The sequence below is a fragment of the Stenella coeruleoalba genome (assembly GCF_951394435.1).
Source record: "Stenella coeruleoalba genome assembly, chromosome: 3".
Lineage (NCBI taxonomy): Eukaryota > Metazoa > Chordata > Mammalia > Artiodactyla > Delphinidae > Stenella > Stenella coeruleoalba.
In genome coordinates, this window is record NC_137148.1 from 52,039,726 (window position 1) to 52,055,782 (window position 16,057).

Sequence of the window (16,057 nt, forward strand, 5' to 3'; positions counted from 1 at the left end):
TCTGACATAATAGCCAGATGAGAAATAACTAAAAGAAACATATAGAAATTCCAGTCGAAGGGGTTGATGAAATGCAACCTTCATAGCTTGTAGAGAAACATTAGTTCCAAAGTAAATACTAGGAATATTTGCCAAGTATTTTAAAGAATTGGGGCAAATTTCAGGTAATGCCATGCAAAATGTGTACTACAACACAGTCACACTATAGGGAAAGGATGGGAGCATGAATTAAATGTAAAGTCTGGGGAAATGGAAGTTGTGACATTTTATGTAGTGGAGTTTCACTCTAGTCCTGGCCCTAATAAGACACACTTTCCTGTATGGATGTTTATTTGTGATGATGAAGGGAGATGGTGTTGCGGTAATGTTTTAGCCACGTCAGTACCATCTCATTTCAAATACATAAAGCATCTTCTGTTTGCTCAGCAATGTGCTAGGGTTGTGGCACAAGGTATGTACAATGGTTATCGTGCTGGACAAGTCCTAGTCTGATTTGGCATACACAAACCAGTTGAACAGGTGGATGACAGTAATTTAAATGTCTAAAATGAACGGCACAGATAAAAGGTGATAGAAGCTCAGATCTGTATGAACTGGAACGGTCAAAGATGCCTTGATGGGAGGACTTGGAGGCCTTTAAACTATACTTCAGAAGAAAATGAATCAAGCAAATCAGAACATTTCTGAAACTACATTCCATAAGATGTTTTGCTAAAGTTTTAGGACACTAATTAACTCACAGTAACTGTAGCATGCTCATTTGTCCAAAGGAAATTCTTTAGCCTGGTGATCTCTGTCAAAATCTGTACTACTTGCTTTCTTTGCCTAAATACTTTATTTGGTTTTTGGACATAGGAGACTAGAACCCTAACAAGTGCATCTTCTTGTCAATTCTAGTAGCGTGTTCTGTATTATTTCTTGGTTAGAAATTCAGAGTTGTGTGTTAAAAGTGCTTTAAAGACAGGAGAAAATGAAGGTGTAGTTGGGACTGAGATAATAGAGCCTGGGAGTTTGTAGGGGGGGAAAAAAGCCTAGAGTTTAATCAGACAGTAAGAATCTCGGATTTAATCTGGATTTTCATGTTCACATAATTGCAGGTAATAACTCCTGTAGAGAAAGACACGATCATGGTGTATTGCCTGCTTTCAAATTTTGTAGCTCTCAGTTGCAAAAAGTCAATAAAAAATCCTCACCAGATTCTCAAGGGTACAAGCACAGTTGCTAGAATGACTGCAGGTGCACTGGTTTTCCCACCCAAGTGCAGTTCTCCAGGGCTGCAGAGACACTGAAGGGGAGGAAGAGATCAGTGTACCAGCATCCGAAGTACTGGATGAGCTTGAAATCGTAATAAAGGAGAAAAGGAGGGATACTCAGCAAAAAAAACTGTGCGAGAGGAAAAGCAGAGACAGTGCAGGGAGAAAAATTCTCAATAGATCAAAATGTTTTAGTTAGAAGTATAAGGGAATCCTTCTGTCTCCATTTCTTTTCTTTGGTAACAAGAATTATAAATCCTGAAAGGAATTAAGACAGAATCCCAGGAGGCAAGAAAAGAACGTATAAGATAAAAATTTTCATGTGTTCTGTTGACACATGAAATCATGATTTCTAACTTCTGTTCCTTTCTTCTTACCCCTTCTACATTTAGGGAATAATACTACTTTAAGGAAGGGGTAGCTTTATATTAGTTGCAGTAGAAACTGTACAAGGGTGATTACTGATATAGCTGTTCAGCCAAGGTAGAGCTGCTGACATCTTTTTGTTTTGTTTTGTTTTGTTTTTTGCTGCTGACATCTTTATCAGTTTAACTGAGGTGTGCCGTGGCCAAACACTCAACCTTTTGATAAATGTTCGGAAGTAAATGAAAACCAGTGGAGGTCATCTTATCAGTGAAATGTTTGACATAATTTTCTTTTAAAGCTTAACAATAATGTTTAACAATAATGAAAATTTGTTCATAGTAATTGGTTTGTACTAAGAGGAGTGGTGAAAAAAGCAGGGTATTGAGATGCAGAAGTCTTATGTTTTATTCATCAGTCTCCCTCTTGCTGTTCCCTACCTCAGTAATCCCACGGCCAGTCCCTTCACCTGTACTGCAACTTCCTTGGCTGACTCCTTGTTTAAGGCCTCAGTTCTGTGTATCCATGAGGGATTGTGGGAATAATTATTTTGGAAATTTTCAGCCAACACACTGAACTTCACATCCCTATTATTTTAGGTCACCACCAAGCCTGTGAGACCCTCCAGTCATCCATCATTTCTTATATTCTGACCTCCTTACTTGTTTTTTCTGTGCTCATTCCTTTATCAGTTTTCATTCCTTTTCCCGTTAGGATCCTGTATGAGGCAAATAACATAAAAACACATTCAAACTGCCTTTAAACAATATGCTCACATAACTAGAAAGTCTAGCTCTAGGTCAGCCTTCAGAATTAGTTGATCTAAGGGATCAGTGATGTCAGTAAATATTTGGTTTCCTTTATTCTTCCAGTCACAGTGTTTATTTCATCATAAGTCAGGTTCCACTCTTTCTCATAAGATAGATGCCAGCTACAGTCAAGGACACCAGCTTGCTCAGTTACATTCAATAGGAATGAGACCCCTTTCTCTCACAGGAGTTCTGAGGGTGGGGGCAGCCACCTTCAAAGTTCATGGACTTTGCTGGGGAGGCATGGATACTGGGAAGAAAATGTGTATGTAATCAGATGGGGAAGAGGTGAATGACTGGACAGCCAACACATATTTAGCTATTGGTTGTACTCGGACTCCTCCTTTGTTATTTCTGGAGCCCTTGTCCCATAGTAAACAGACTCCTCCATTTCTTCATATTCTCTGGATCCTCTCTTCTCCTCTTAACCTTTACTGAAATCCACTCAACTCTGAGGAAAGTTTTCCCCATCTCTGTTTCTTCTACACCCCATACCACTAAGTAAGGAGGAAAGATCCACATCTTCTTTGTTGCCCGACTCCCACCATGTCTCCCGTTATACTCCCAGACCAACACTTCTTCACCATGGTGTAAAAACACCTTCAAGGCTCACGGGACCCTGCTCATGATGTCCTCTCCCACCCGTCTGGTTGGTCCCCTCCATTCTTTGAAGGTTTTGGTTCCTGGTTCAGTCTTCCTTTCTACTCCCAGGCCCAGCCATCAAGCTGCTTATGCCAGTGTTCACATAGATGGTCGGATCTTTGCACTCTTCAGCTCATTTATATCAGTCCACTTCAAAGAAAGTATCCTGGTTCTTGTCAGGCTTAATCTTTGATTTCTTAAATTCAAACATATCTCTTTTTTTCTTTTTTACTATAACCTAACTACTTCCATTTTACCTGTTTCATTGATTTTACTGAGACTGTAATCTCTTCCTATCTAAAACAATTTGCTCTGCTCGTGGTATATATGCCATTTCTTCCCACCTCCATTAAGACCTTCCTCCATATGTCTTTTTTTTTTTTTTTTTTTTTTTGGCAGCACCATGCAGCATGCGGATGCAGGATCATAGTTCCCTGTCCAGGAATCAAACACATGCCCCCATGCATGGAAGCACAGAGTCTTAACCACTGGACCACCAGGGAAGTCCCAGTGCTTATGCCATTTAATAATTAATTTTTAAAATTTGTTTCAAATAGAATCATAAAAAAATGTTAAATTGCTCAATGTATTCAAAGAAAACATAAATGAGTATTTATTTTCAAATATTTTGAGGTAAGACCAAGGCCTTTTGGTTAAGGGTGAATCGCTGGATTGGCATTCCTCACTGTCCTTGAATAAACTGTACCAGAAATGCATTATTTTCACTTCCAGTTTCAGTTTCTTTAAAGTGAAGCAAGAACACTCCAGACACACATAAGTAATCTGAATTCAGAAGCCTTCTGAATCTTTGTAATTCTTTTCTCAATCTTCTATAACAGCAGTTTTTTGGTTGGCTTTTTAGTAACTGTCTTTTTTAAAGTATTCCCAAGATAGTTTACCAGAAAAACAGATCATTCTTTTTGCATGCATTTAATCAGTTAAATATTTAACTTACGTTAAAATGAGTATAGCGGGGTGGAGTCGAGATGGAGGACCAGGAGGATGTGGAGTTCGAGTCTCCTCACAACTAGGGCACCTACCAGGCACTGGTGGGGGACCATGGACACCTAAGGGGGTGGGAGGAACCCCCGAGCGACTGGGTAGGACGTGGGGGGGGTGGATGGGGGGAGGAGAAGTGGAAGTGGACGGGAGGTGGGTCCCAGGCCTGATCGTCTTCCCTGTAAGGCTCCCTTTCACCATGCTAAGCTTAAGCCCCACCCCCACATCTCCACTCAGGGCCTTACCTCCCTCCAGCTGTGTGGGTCCCTAGCCTAGGCCCCGCCCCTGCCTAAGGCCTGCCCCCTGCCTAAGCTCCACCCCCACAGCCAAGGCCTTTTCTGGCCTTTTTTTCTTTTTTTTCATAAATTTATTTACTTATCTTATTTATTTTATTTTTGCTGTGTTGGGTCTCCACTGCTGCGTGCGGGCCCTCTCCAGTTGCGGCGTGTGGGGGCCACTCCTCGCCGCGATGCGTGGGCCTCTCATTGCGGTGGCCTCTCCCGCTGTGGAGCATGGGCTCCAGGCACGTGGGCTTCAGTAATTGTGGCATGTAGGCTCAGGACTTGTGGCTCACAGGCTCTAGAGCGCAGGCTCAGCCGCTGTGGTGCACAGGGTCAGCTGCTCCGTGGCATGCGGGATCCTCCCGGACCACAGCTCAAACCCATGTCCCCTGCATTGGCAGGTGGATTCTTAACCACTGCGCCACCAGGGAAGCCCCTGGCCTTTTTTTCTTTTCTTTTCTTTTCTTTTTAGGTTGTGGTTCTGTTTTATATTTTTATTTTTTCTAATAAGTTTTTTATTTTTCTACTTTTATGTTATTCTCTATTCTTTGTTGTTGTTCTGTTCCTTTTGGCTTGCTCCCCCTACCCCATTTTTTTTCTGTTGTTCTGTTTTATCTTGTTGTTGTTACTTCACTTATATTTTTATTTTTCCTAATATATTTTTCATTTTTCTAATTTTATTTTTTATTCTTTGTTATTTTACTGCTCCTTTTTTTTTTCTTTCTTTCTTTCACTATGCCACATGGCTTGCAGGATCTTGGTTCCCAGGCTGGGGGTCATACCTGAGCTCCTATGGTGGGAGCATCGAGTCCAGACTGCTAGACTACCAGAGAACCTCAGACTCCAGGGAATATTAAGCAGAGTGAGGTCTCCTGGAGGTCCTCATCTCGGCACCAGAACCTTGCTCGACCCAACTGCCTGCAAACTCCAGTGCGGATGTCGCAGGCCAAACAACCAGTAAGACAGGAACACAGCCCCACCCATCAAAAAGAATGAGAAAACAAAAAAATATGTTACAGACGAAGGAGCAAGGTAAAAACCTACAAGACCAAATAAATGAAGAGGAAATAGGCAACCTACCAGAAAAAGAATTCAGAGTAATGATAGTAAAGATGATCCAAAATCTCGGAAATGGAATGGAGGCACAAATCAAGAAAATACAAGAAATGTTTCCCCTAACACGGGAAAGGAAATAGCTACCCAAGTCCAGGAAGTGCAGAAAGCCCCATACAGGATAAACCCTAAGAGAAACACATCAAGACACATGTTAATCAAACTGGCAAAAATTAAATTCAAAGAAAAATATTAAAATCAGCAAGGGAAAAGCAACAAATAACATACAAGGGAATCCCCATAAGGTTATCAGCTGATTTTTCAGCAGAAACTGTAGGCCAGAAGGGAGTGGCAGGATATATATAAAGTGATGAAAGGGAAAAAGTCTATACTCTACTCCACAAGGATCTCATTCATATTCAATGGAGAAATCAAAAGCTTTACAGACAAGCAAAAGCTAAGAGAGTTCAGCACCACTAAACCTCTAGGAGGGAAACACAAGAGAAGAAAAAGACCCACAAAAACAAACCCAAAACAATTAAGAAAATGGTAATAGGAACATATGTATCAGTAATCACCTTGAATGTAAATGGATTAACTGCTCCAACCAAAAGACACAAACTGGCTGAATGGCTACAAAAATAAGACCTGTATATATGCTGCCTACAAGACACCCACTTCAGACTTAGGGACACATACAGACTGAAAGTGAGAGGATGGAAAAAGATATTCCATGCAAATGGAAATAACAAGAAAGCTGGAGTAGCAATACTCATATCAGATAAAATAGACTTTAAAATAAAGACTGTTGGGCTTCCCTGGTGTCGCAGTGGTTGAGAGTCCACCTGCCGATGCAGGGGACATGGGTTCGTGCCACGGTCTGGGAAGATCCCACATGCCGCGGAGCGGCTGGGCCCATGAGCCATGGCCGCTGAGCCTTCGCGTCCGGAGCCTGTGCTCCACAATGGGAGAGGCCACAACGGTGAGAGGCCCGCGTAGCGCAAAAAATAATAATAATTAAAAAAATAAAGACTGTTACAAGAGATAAGGAAGGACAATACATAGTGATCAAGGGATCAATCCAAGAAGAAGATATAACAATTATAAATATTTATGCACCCAACGTAGGAGCACCTCAGTACCTAAGGCAAATGCTAACAGCCATAAAAGGGGAAATGGACAGTAACACAATAATAGTGGGGGACTTTAACACCCCACTTACACCAATGGACAGATCATTCAGACAGAAACTAAATAAGGAAACAAGCTTTAAATGACACAATAGACCAGATAGAGTAAATTGATATTTATAAGACATTCCATCCAAATGCAGAATACACTTTCTTCTCAAGTGCACACAGAACATTCTCCAGGATAAATCACATCTTCGGTCACAAATCAAGCCTCGGAACATTTAAGAAAATTGAAATTGTATCAAGCATCTTTTCCGACCACAATGCTATGAGATTAGAAATCAATTACAGGAAAAAAACTGTAAAAAACACAGATACATGGAGGCTAAACAGTGCACTGCTGAATAACCAAGAGATTGCTGAAGAAGTCAAAGAGGAAATCAAAAAATACCTAGAGACAAATGACAACAAAAACATGACAACCCAAAACCTATGGGATGCAGCAAAAGCAGTTCTAAGAGGGAAGTTTATAGCAATTCAATCTCACCTCAAGAAACAAGAAAAATCTCAAATAAACAATCTAAACTTACACCTAAAGCAACTAGAAAAAGAAGAACAAAGCAAACCAAAAATTAATAAAAGGAAAGAAATCATAAAGATCAGAGCAGAAATCAATGAAATAGAAACAAAGAAAACAATAGCAAAGATCAGTAAAACTCAGAATTAGTTCTTTGAGAAGATAAACAAAATTGATAAACCATTAGCCAGACTCATCAAGAAAATGAGGGAGAGGACTCAAATCAATAAAATTAGAAATGAAAAAGGAGAAATTACAGCTGACACCACAGAAATACAAAGCATCATAAGAGACTACTACAAGCAACTCTATGCCAATAAAATGGACAACCTGGAAGAAATGGACAAATCCTTAGAAAGGTATAACCTTCCAAGACTGAACCAGGAAGAAATAGAAAATATGAACAGACCAATCACAAGTAATGGAATTGGAACTGTGATTTAAAATTTTCCAATAAACAAAAGTCCAGGACCAGACGGATTCACAGGCGAATTCTATTAAACATTTAGAGAAGAGCTAACACCTATCTTTCTCAAACTCGTTCAAAAAATTGCAGAGGGAGGAACACTCCCAAACTCGTTCAAGGAGGCCACCATCACCCTGATCCTAAAACCAGACAAAGATATCACAAAAAAGGAAAATTACAGACCAATGTCACTGATGAATTTAGACACAAAAATCCTCAACAAAATACTAGCAAACAGAATCCAACAACACATTAAAAAGGTCATGCACCATGATCGAGTGAGATTTATCCCAGGAATGCAAGGATTCTTTAGCATACACAAATCAATCAATGTGATACACCATATTAACAAGTTAAAGAATAAAAACCATATGATCATATCAACAGATACAGAAAAAGCTTTTGACAGAATTCAACGCCCATTTATGATAAAAAGACTCTCCAGAAAGTGAGCGTAGAGGGAATCTACCTCAGCATAATAAAGGCCATGTATGACAAACCCACAGCAAACATCATTCTCAATGGTGAAAAACTCAAAGCATTTCCTCTAAGATCAGGAACATCAAAACAAGGATGTCCATTCTCGCCACTGTTATTCAACATAGTTTTGGAAGTCCTATCCACGGCAATCAGAGCAGAAAAAGAAATAAAAGGAATACAAATTGGAAAAGAAGAAGTAAAACTGTCACTGTTTGCAGATGACATAATACTGTACATAGAAAATTTTAAGGATGCCACTAGAAAACTAATAGAGCTAACCAATGAAGTTGGTAAGGTTGCAGGATACAAAATTAACAAACAGAAATCTCTTGCATTCCTATACACTAAAAACAAAAGATCAGAAAGAGAAATCAAGGAAACAATCCCATTTACCATTTCAACAAAAAGAATAAAATACCTAAGGAGGAATAAATAAAATACCTTAGGTAGGAATAATACCTAAGGAGGCAAAAGACCTGTACTCAGAAAACTATAAAACACTGAGAAAGAAATCAAAGATGACAAACAGATGGAGAGATATGCCATGTTCCTGGATGGAAGAATCGATATTGTGAAAATGACTATACTACCCAAAGGAATCTACAGGTTCAGTGCAATCCCTATCAAATTACCAATGGCATTTTTCACAGAATTAAAACAAAAAATTTTATAATTGTATGGAAACAAAAAATACCCCTAATAGCGAAAGCAATCTTGAGAAAGAAAAATGGAGCTGGAGGAATCAGGCTCCTGGACTTCAGACTATACTACAAAGCTACAGTAATCAAGGCAGTAGGGTACTGGTACAAAAACAGAAATATAGGTCCATGGTATAGGATAGAAAACCCAGAGATTAACCCACACACCTATGGTCACCTAATCTATAACAAAGGAGGCAAGAACATACAATGGAGAAAAGAAAGCCTCTTCAATAAGTGGTGCTGGGAAAACTGGACAGCTACATGTAAAAGAATGAAATTAGAGCACTCCCTAACACCATACACAAAAATAAACTCAGAATGGATTCAAGACCTAAATGTAAAACTCTTAGAGGAAAACATGGGAAAAACATTCTTTGACATAAATCTCAGCAAGATCTTTTATGAACCACCTCCTAGAGTAATGAAAATAGAAACAAAAATAAGCAAATGGGACCTAATGACTTTTGCACAGCAAAGGAAACTATAAACAAGACAAAAAGAGAATCCTCAGAATGGGAGAAAATATTTGCAAACTAATCAACGGACAAAGGATTAATCTCCGAAATATACAAACAACTCATGCAGCTCAATACCAAAAAAACAACCCAAACAGAAAATGGGCAGAAGACCTAAATAGACATTTCACGAAAGGAGACATACAGATGGCCAAGAGGCACATGAAAAGCTGCACAACATCACTAATTATTAGAGAAATGCAGATCAAAACTACACCTCACACTGGTCAGAATGGCCTTCATCAAAAAATCTACAAAAAATAAATGCTGCAGAGGGTGTGGAGAAAAGGGAACCCTCTTGCATTGTTGGTGGGAATGTAAATTGATACAGCCACTGTGGAGAACAGTATGGAGGTTCCTTAAAAAACTAAAAAATAGAACTACCATATGACTCAGCAATCCCACTACTGGCCATACACCCTGAGAAAACCATAATTCAAAAGGGCACATGTACCCAATGTTCACTGCAGCACTATTTACAATAGCCAGGACATGGAAACAACCTAAATGTCCATCAACAGATGAGTGCATAAAGAAGATGTGGTACATATATATAATGGAATATTACTTAGCCATAAAAAGGAGTGAAATTGGGTCATTCATAGAGATGTGGATGGACCTACATCCACATCTCTGCGAATGTAGGGATGAGTTTGTCTTACAGAGTGAAATGTCAGAAAAACAAATATTGTATATTAATGCATATATGTGGAATCTAGAAAAATGCTACAGATGGATGAACCTATTTGCAGGGCAGGAGTAGAAACACAGACATAGAGAACAGACATGTGGACACGGGGGGAAGAGTAGGGTGGGATGAATTGGGAGATTAGGTTTGACATAAATACACTACCATGTGTAAAATAGATAGCTAGTGGGAACCTGCTGTATAGCACAGGGAGCTCAGCTCAGTGATCTGTGATGACCTAGATGGGTGGGATGGGGGTGGGGAGGGAGGTTCAAGAGGGAGGGGATACAGGTACACATATAGCTGATTCATTTCATTGTACAGCAGAAACTAACACAACATTGTAAAGCAATTATACTCCAATAAAAAATTGATATAAAATAATTAAAAGGAAATGAGTATAGTAAGCATAAACAGGTTTTGGAGCAATTAAACTTGACTCTTGGTGAGTATATAACTCAACTGGTTGAAGGAGAAATGTGGAAATACATTGGAAAATAATCTGCCAGCCTTGAGTGTAACCATCAACCAGTATGTTTCACATAGACAGTATCAGTTATTGTAGAGAGACAGTTAAAGGGGGTCAGTATTCTGGCTTCTCCTGTGTTAAAAATGCACCCTTGTATGTCTCAGCCCCTTATACTGCGTTAGCTCTCCTTGTTTTCACAGCCAGCTCTATGGAGAGTTGCTGAGGTGCACTCTCTCCAGTTCTTCACCATCTCCGTAGCCCTCGATCATAGTAATCTGACTTGCACTTCTGCCACCCCCCTAACACTGCTCTTGCCAGTCATCAATGACGTTCCTGTTGCTGAATTCAACAGAGACTCTTGTGTCTTTCTTGAGATTTGTACAACATTTCATACTGTTATTCACTCCCTTTTTCAGTGCTTACTTTTCACAATTCCTAGAACCCAACCTACTTGGTTTTCTTTCTACCTCAATGCTTAAACTAGAGTTAGAGCTCTGTTGTTCTTCTGTTCTCGCTCTGCAAATTCCCTTGGGCTAGTTCAACCACCCATGTAACTCCAATTACATTTTTTTTTAATAGCTATCTTTTTTTTTTTTTTTTTTGGTTGCGTCAGGTCTTAGTTGCAGCACACGGGCTCTGTGTAGTGCCGCGCGGGCTTAGTTGCCCCACGGCATCTGGGATCTTAGTTCCCCAACCGGGGATTGAACCGGCGTCCCCTGCATTGCAAGACCGATTCTTAACCACTGGACCACCAGGGAAGTCTCCTCCAATTACATTTACTAGTAATGAATTCCACTTATGTGTGCTACAGCCGCTTCAGACTTGGCACGTCCCAAACTGAATTTCCCTTTGTCCCACCAGAGAGCCTCCTCCTTCATCTGAGTCCCCTGTTTTAGCGACAGAGCCTCTGTCCATCCTTCCAATTCCAAGACAGAAGCCTGGACGTCATCCTTGAGTATCTCACCTCCTCCCGACATCCATTCAATACCAAGTCATATTGATTCTTCTTAGTGAATATCTACTAAATCACTCCAATTCCCCCTATTTTCTAGTTAGGTATACCATACTATTATGCCCCAGTTACCATTATAGCTTCTCTCTGGGAATGATCTCTCTTTTCTAAACATTTCAACTCACTATAATTTGAGTGATTTCTTTAAAATGCATGTCTTTTCTCATCTCTCACCTGATTAAAACCCTTCACTGGCTCTGTCATTGCCTTCAGAGTAGGTTTGAACTCAAATGATTCCCAAGGCTCTTCATTCTCTAGTCCCTACTTAACTTTTTCAGATTTTTCTTTCCTTACAACCTTTGACCTTTGGATAATTTCTGCACATTGTTCAGATCGTGGCTTGCTCACTGTTCCTTCTAGAAAATCTTTCTGGAAAAGCTCCTTCTGTGCTCTTTCAGAGTTCTCCCTGTTGGCACTCATCTCAATGCAGTACAATTACCCATTTATCAATTAGTCTTCTCCATGATACAAATAGCAGGGTCCCAGTCAATTTGCCTGTCACAATGACCAGACACAGTGCATGCTCATAAATATCTGTTGAACAAATGACATTAAACAAGTCACTTAGCCTCTCTGAGTCTCAACTGCATCATCTGTTAAAAGGGAATATTGTCCTGCCTATGGTTGTTTGGGGGTCTTGTAAGATGATAGGAATTAAGTTTAGTATTGTGGTTAAGAGAGTGGGTTCTGGATCTGTACTACCTGGTTTTTAATCCTAGTTCCCACCATGTAGCCAGCTGTGTGACCTTGGGCAAGTTACTTAACTTCTCTGTGTTTTAGTTACTTTGGCTAAATGGAAACAACCACGGTATCTGTCTCATAGTATTGTTGTAGGGACTGAGTTAATAAATGGAAAGTAATTAATACAGTGCCTAAACACAATAAATGTTAGCTATTATAATATTTTTATTTATAAGTTCTAGAATTATATATTATAAATATATATACACACATATGGCATCAGTTTTTAGTTTCAGTGTTTTAAGTGGGTAAAGGGTTGGTATCATTCCTTTATCTTTTAGGATAATACCATAGCTATACCAGATTTTATTTTTTAAGTCTTAAGTTCAAATTGCCATAGTTGATTTACATGAAATTTTGGTAAAACATTTTTTAAATTGTTGTTCAATATAGAAAGAATTTTGAAAATGTTTCCTTGCTGAATATCAAAATATTGATTCTACATACATAGTAGGTGGATATTAGCACAGGAAAAATGTTTAAGTAAGAAAGATTACTGGTTTAATTTATAAAGGACAATTATTATATCTTTGACACCTAACTTTATTTCTCTATGTGATTTAATTACATAAGCAATTCAGTGTTTGGAAAGTCCAAATTCCATTAACTCTGTAACTATTCAAGAAAACAAGGAAGTAAAGAGCATTTAGTTTTGTGCATATGTATTCACCTGAAAGAAATTTGCTCAATTTTAGTAAAAAGTTCTTTTTCCTTTAAAATTTAATTAGATAATACACATTTGTGTGTTGACTTTGGACCAACAAAATGCCTAATTTTTATCTTTTTTCTGATTCTTCGTAGAATTGGTGGTTCCAGGATTTTATTCAGAATGACTTTAAGAAAAGAAGTGATGTCTCCTCTTCAGCCAATGTCTTCCTATACTGCAGCTGGCAGAAATGTTTTAAGATGGGATCTTTCACCAGAGCAAATTAAAACAAGAACTGAGGAGCTCATTGCACAGACCAAACAGGTGTACGATAATATTGCAATGCTTGACATTGAGGAAGTAACTTACGCGAACTGTTTGCAGGCACTGGCAGATGTAGAAGTGAAGTATATAGGTGGGTAGGATGCAAAAGCACATCAATATTTCATTTTGTGGGCATCATAACCCATTTTATGCTTCCTGTCTTGGCAATTCATTTTCCAATTTTATAAGACATTGATTTTTACATAATGATTTGTAATTGCTTAAATGATTAATGATTCATAATTGCTTAGAATTATTTATATTACCTGAGTTAAAAATTTTTATTATGTGGCAGAGGTGCTGTAAAATGTACAGTCTCATTACAACTGCTTTCTGGAGAGCAATATATATCAAAACTTTTGAGAAGTTCATACCCTAGCCCCGTAATTAATTCCACATCTAGGCATAATCTAAAGAAATAATCAGTTATAGGAAAAATCATGTATAAACTTATGTATAAACAGGTACTCTATCATAGCAAAAGCTTGGAAACAACCCCTAAGTGTCAACAAGTAGAATAGCTAAATAAATTATGGTACATTCACCCTCTGTAACATTATGTAGCCATTAAAATCATGTTTAAGAGACATATTTAATAACATTAAAAGGACAGAGAAAGAAAACAAATTTTAATAATGGCCAATATTTTTGGTACTAGGTTTATAGTCTTTCTGTGATTTGTAGATCACTTTTGGTTAAACATGAATTCTTTAAAGTTATTATAAAAATGAACACATTAAATTTAGTTTCTTTATCATTACTATTTCAGTAGGGATATAATGGGTACATTTTTATACATTTGTATTTCTTTTTAAGATATTGTCCATCTGTCCCACCTGTCTAAATGCTAATATATGGATTAAGACAGTGATCACAAAGATAAATGATCCAAAGGAGACTTTCAGAACAATTGATAATGGAGCTAAGATAAATTTGATATTTTAAGTGATCTTTCTCAAAGAACAGTGTGTTATTTGGAAGCAAGCATTCATTGTTTTTTCAGGTTTATAGTTGATTTTTCATTTACTCTTCATGCTTTTCTCTATTTTCCATATTTCCTACACTTAAAATATATTATTTTAATAATATAAGTATTAAACCCGTTGAGTTGTAAGGAATGAAGATTCATGCCAGTTTTCTCAAAGAATTGGATATATTTTGTAGGATAATTATGGCTAAACAACCTTGGCTGTGTAGCCAGGCATCATAAGAACATAGGTTGTCTGTAGAACTGAATTATCATAAGCATTTGTATGGATTCTGGAATTTGGAAGGTTGTCCAAAATCCTGCACAGCCCTAGTGACCTAGTCATCTCTTTTTCCCCACCAAGAGTTCTCTACCCTATGTCCCACCATAATAGGGACTTGGCTACTTTCTCTTCCCTCCGCATTTCTGTTTCAGTTTCTGCCTCTTAATACCAACTGCTTCACTCTCATTAATAGCCGCTAAATCTTGCTACAAGCCTTGAGCTTAAACTCTTCAGTAAAAAAAGTCTGGTTGGTCTTGTAGTTAAAGTCAAAGGAATGGAGGCGGTCCCCATTCAGCAGAGCTTTCCCAGCAGGCAATTTCGTGTGCATCTCCCACCCTGTATGTGGTTTGTCCTTGATGCACATACTCACTTCTTCAGTCACTTATGACTAAGACGGTGTGCCAGCCTAGTAGCTTATGCATTTAGCAAATGTAAAAATAGGTGGGGAAAAAAATCTTTAAAACAGAATTATCTTAAATTCTGTTTTTTCTTCCAGTCGTACATCTTTTAAATATACCTTTAGTTTTGTGGTATTTTTTCTTCCTCTCCTGTAAATTTATCTTTATGGGTTAATCATAAAAATGTTTGAGTTTCGGATTAGAGTTTTAAAGACTAACTTTCTCTTATCTGTGTATGTTCTCAGCCTCCTGCAGTAGCTGTTAAAACCCCATTTGTCCAGTGTCAGGTACCGGGCATCAACATTGTTTATAGTTTGGCAGTGAGAACATAAGTCTGGTTCCAGGTCTTTGTGGCAAAGTAAGGAAGGAAATGGTTTTCAATATTATTGTTTGTTTAAGAATATGTTTCCAGTTTTAGACTCCTGCATTTTGTTCTGCTCATTTAAGTTCTTGAGCAATTTTGATTCCTTCTTAATATCTTTTTGAGCTAATTTTTAAAAGTAAACAGAAATTGTGACTATCTAGTTAACTCACTTAAACAAGTGCTGTATGTATTAAATGTTAAATCTTACATTCTTTTCTTTCTTTAATCAAGGGACAAAAATGATATATTAAATCTAAAATAATAATTATCTAATTTGATTTTTTTAAAACAGACACTATGAATTTATTGATTTGTGGCAATTTTTTTACAGCTTTCTTTGTGACAATGATTTAAGAGGACTGATATGCATAAGGTAGCTTGTTTAACTGGGCAATTCCGTGGTATGTAAAGGATAGCTTTACTGTCTACCATATATCACATGTGTAAATGTTACCTATTTATAATATCTTCAAAGTGCTAAAGATAGTAAAATTAAAATATATTCATTGTCACAGCATAACCACAACTATGGTTATAAACCATACTGATTTTTTTTTTTTGGCTGTAGTATGGATTATTTCACTGACATCAGATTTTTGCCTAATTAAAGTCAAAATGCAAATGTTTGAAAAACCCAACAACCAACTTTGATATGTGAAAATAAGAGCAGATGACATTACTACCATCATTTAACAAGAATAGCCCCAGTATTCAGCTGCTTACTGAATATGTCCACTGAGATTTCTGAGAATTCTGAAATTGTATGCAGCTTTTTATATTTGTATGAATGTTTGCATTTGGGGGAGGGTCCATGACTTGGATTAGATTTTCTAAGGAGTCTGTCATAAAGGTTAAGAACTTCTTTTCTAAACAAGCCCCATCCCACTAAATAG

General features: G+C 37.9%; 1 protein-coding gene across 6 annotated transcripts in view; it reads left to right on the forward strand.

Annotated features, from left to right (window-relative positions):
* NLN (neurolysin) overlaps positions 1-16,057 on the forward strand; it is a 105,661-nt gene that overhangs the window by 24,751 nt on the left and 64,853 nt on the right. For 2 of the 6 annotated variants that reach the window (XM_079915681.1, XM_079915682.1), the window contains exon 2: positions 12,984-13,243. The exons of 1 other annotated variant lie outside the window; for it this stretch is intronic. In XM_079915681.1, coding sequence (XP_079771807.1) covers positions 12,984-13,243 — 260 coding nt within the window. Of the gene's footprint in view, positions 1-12,983; positions 13,244-15,045; positions 15,159-16,057 lie in introns of those variants that run through there. 3 more of the 6 variants (XM_079915684.1, XM_079915683.1, XM_079915685.1) reach the window with 3 other exon arrangements.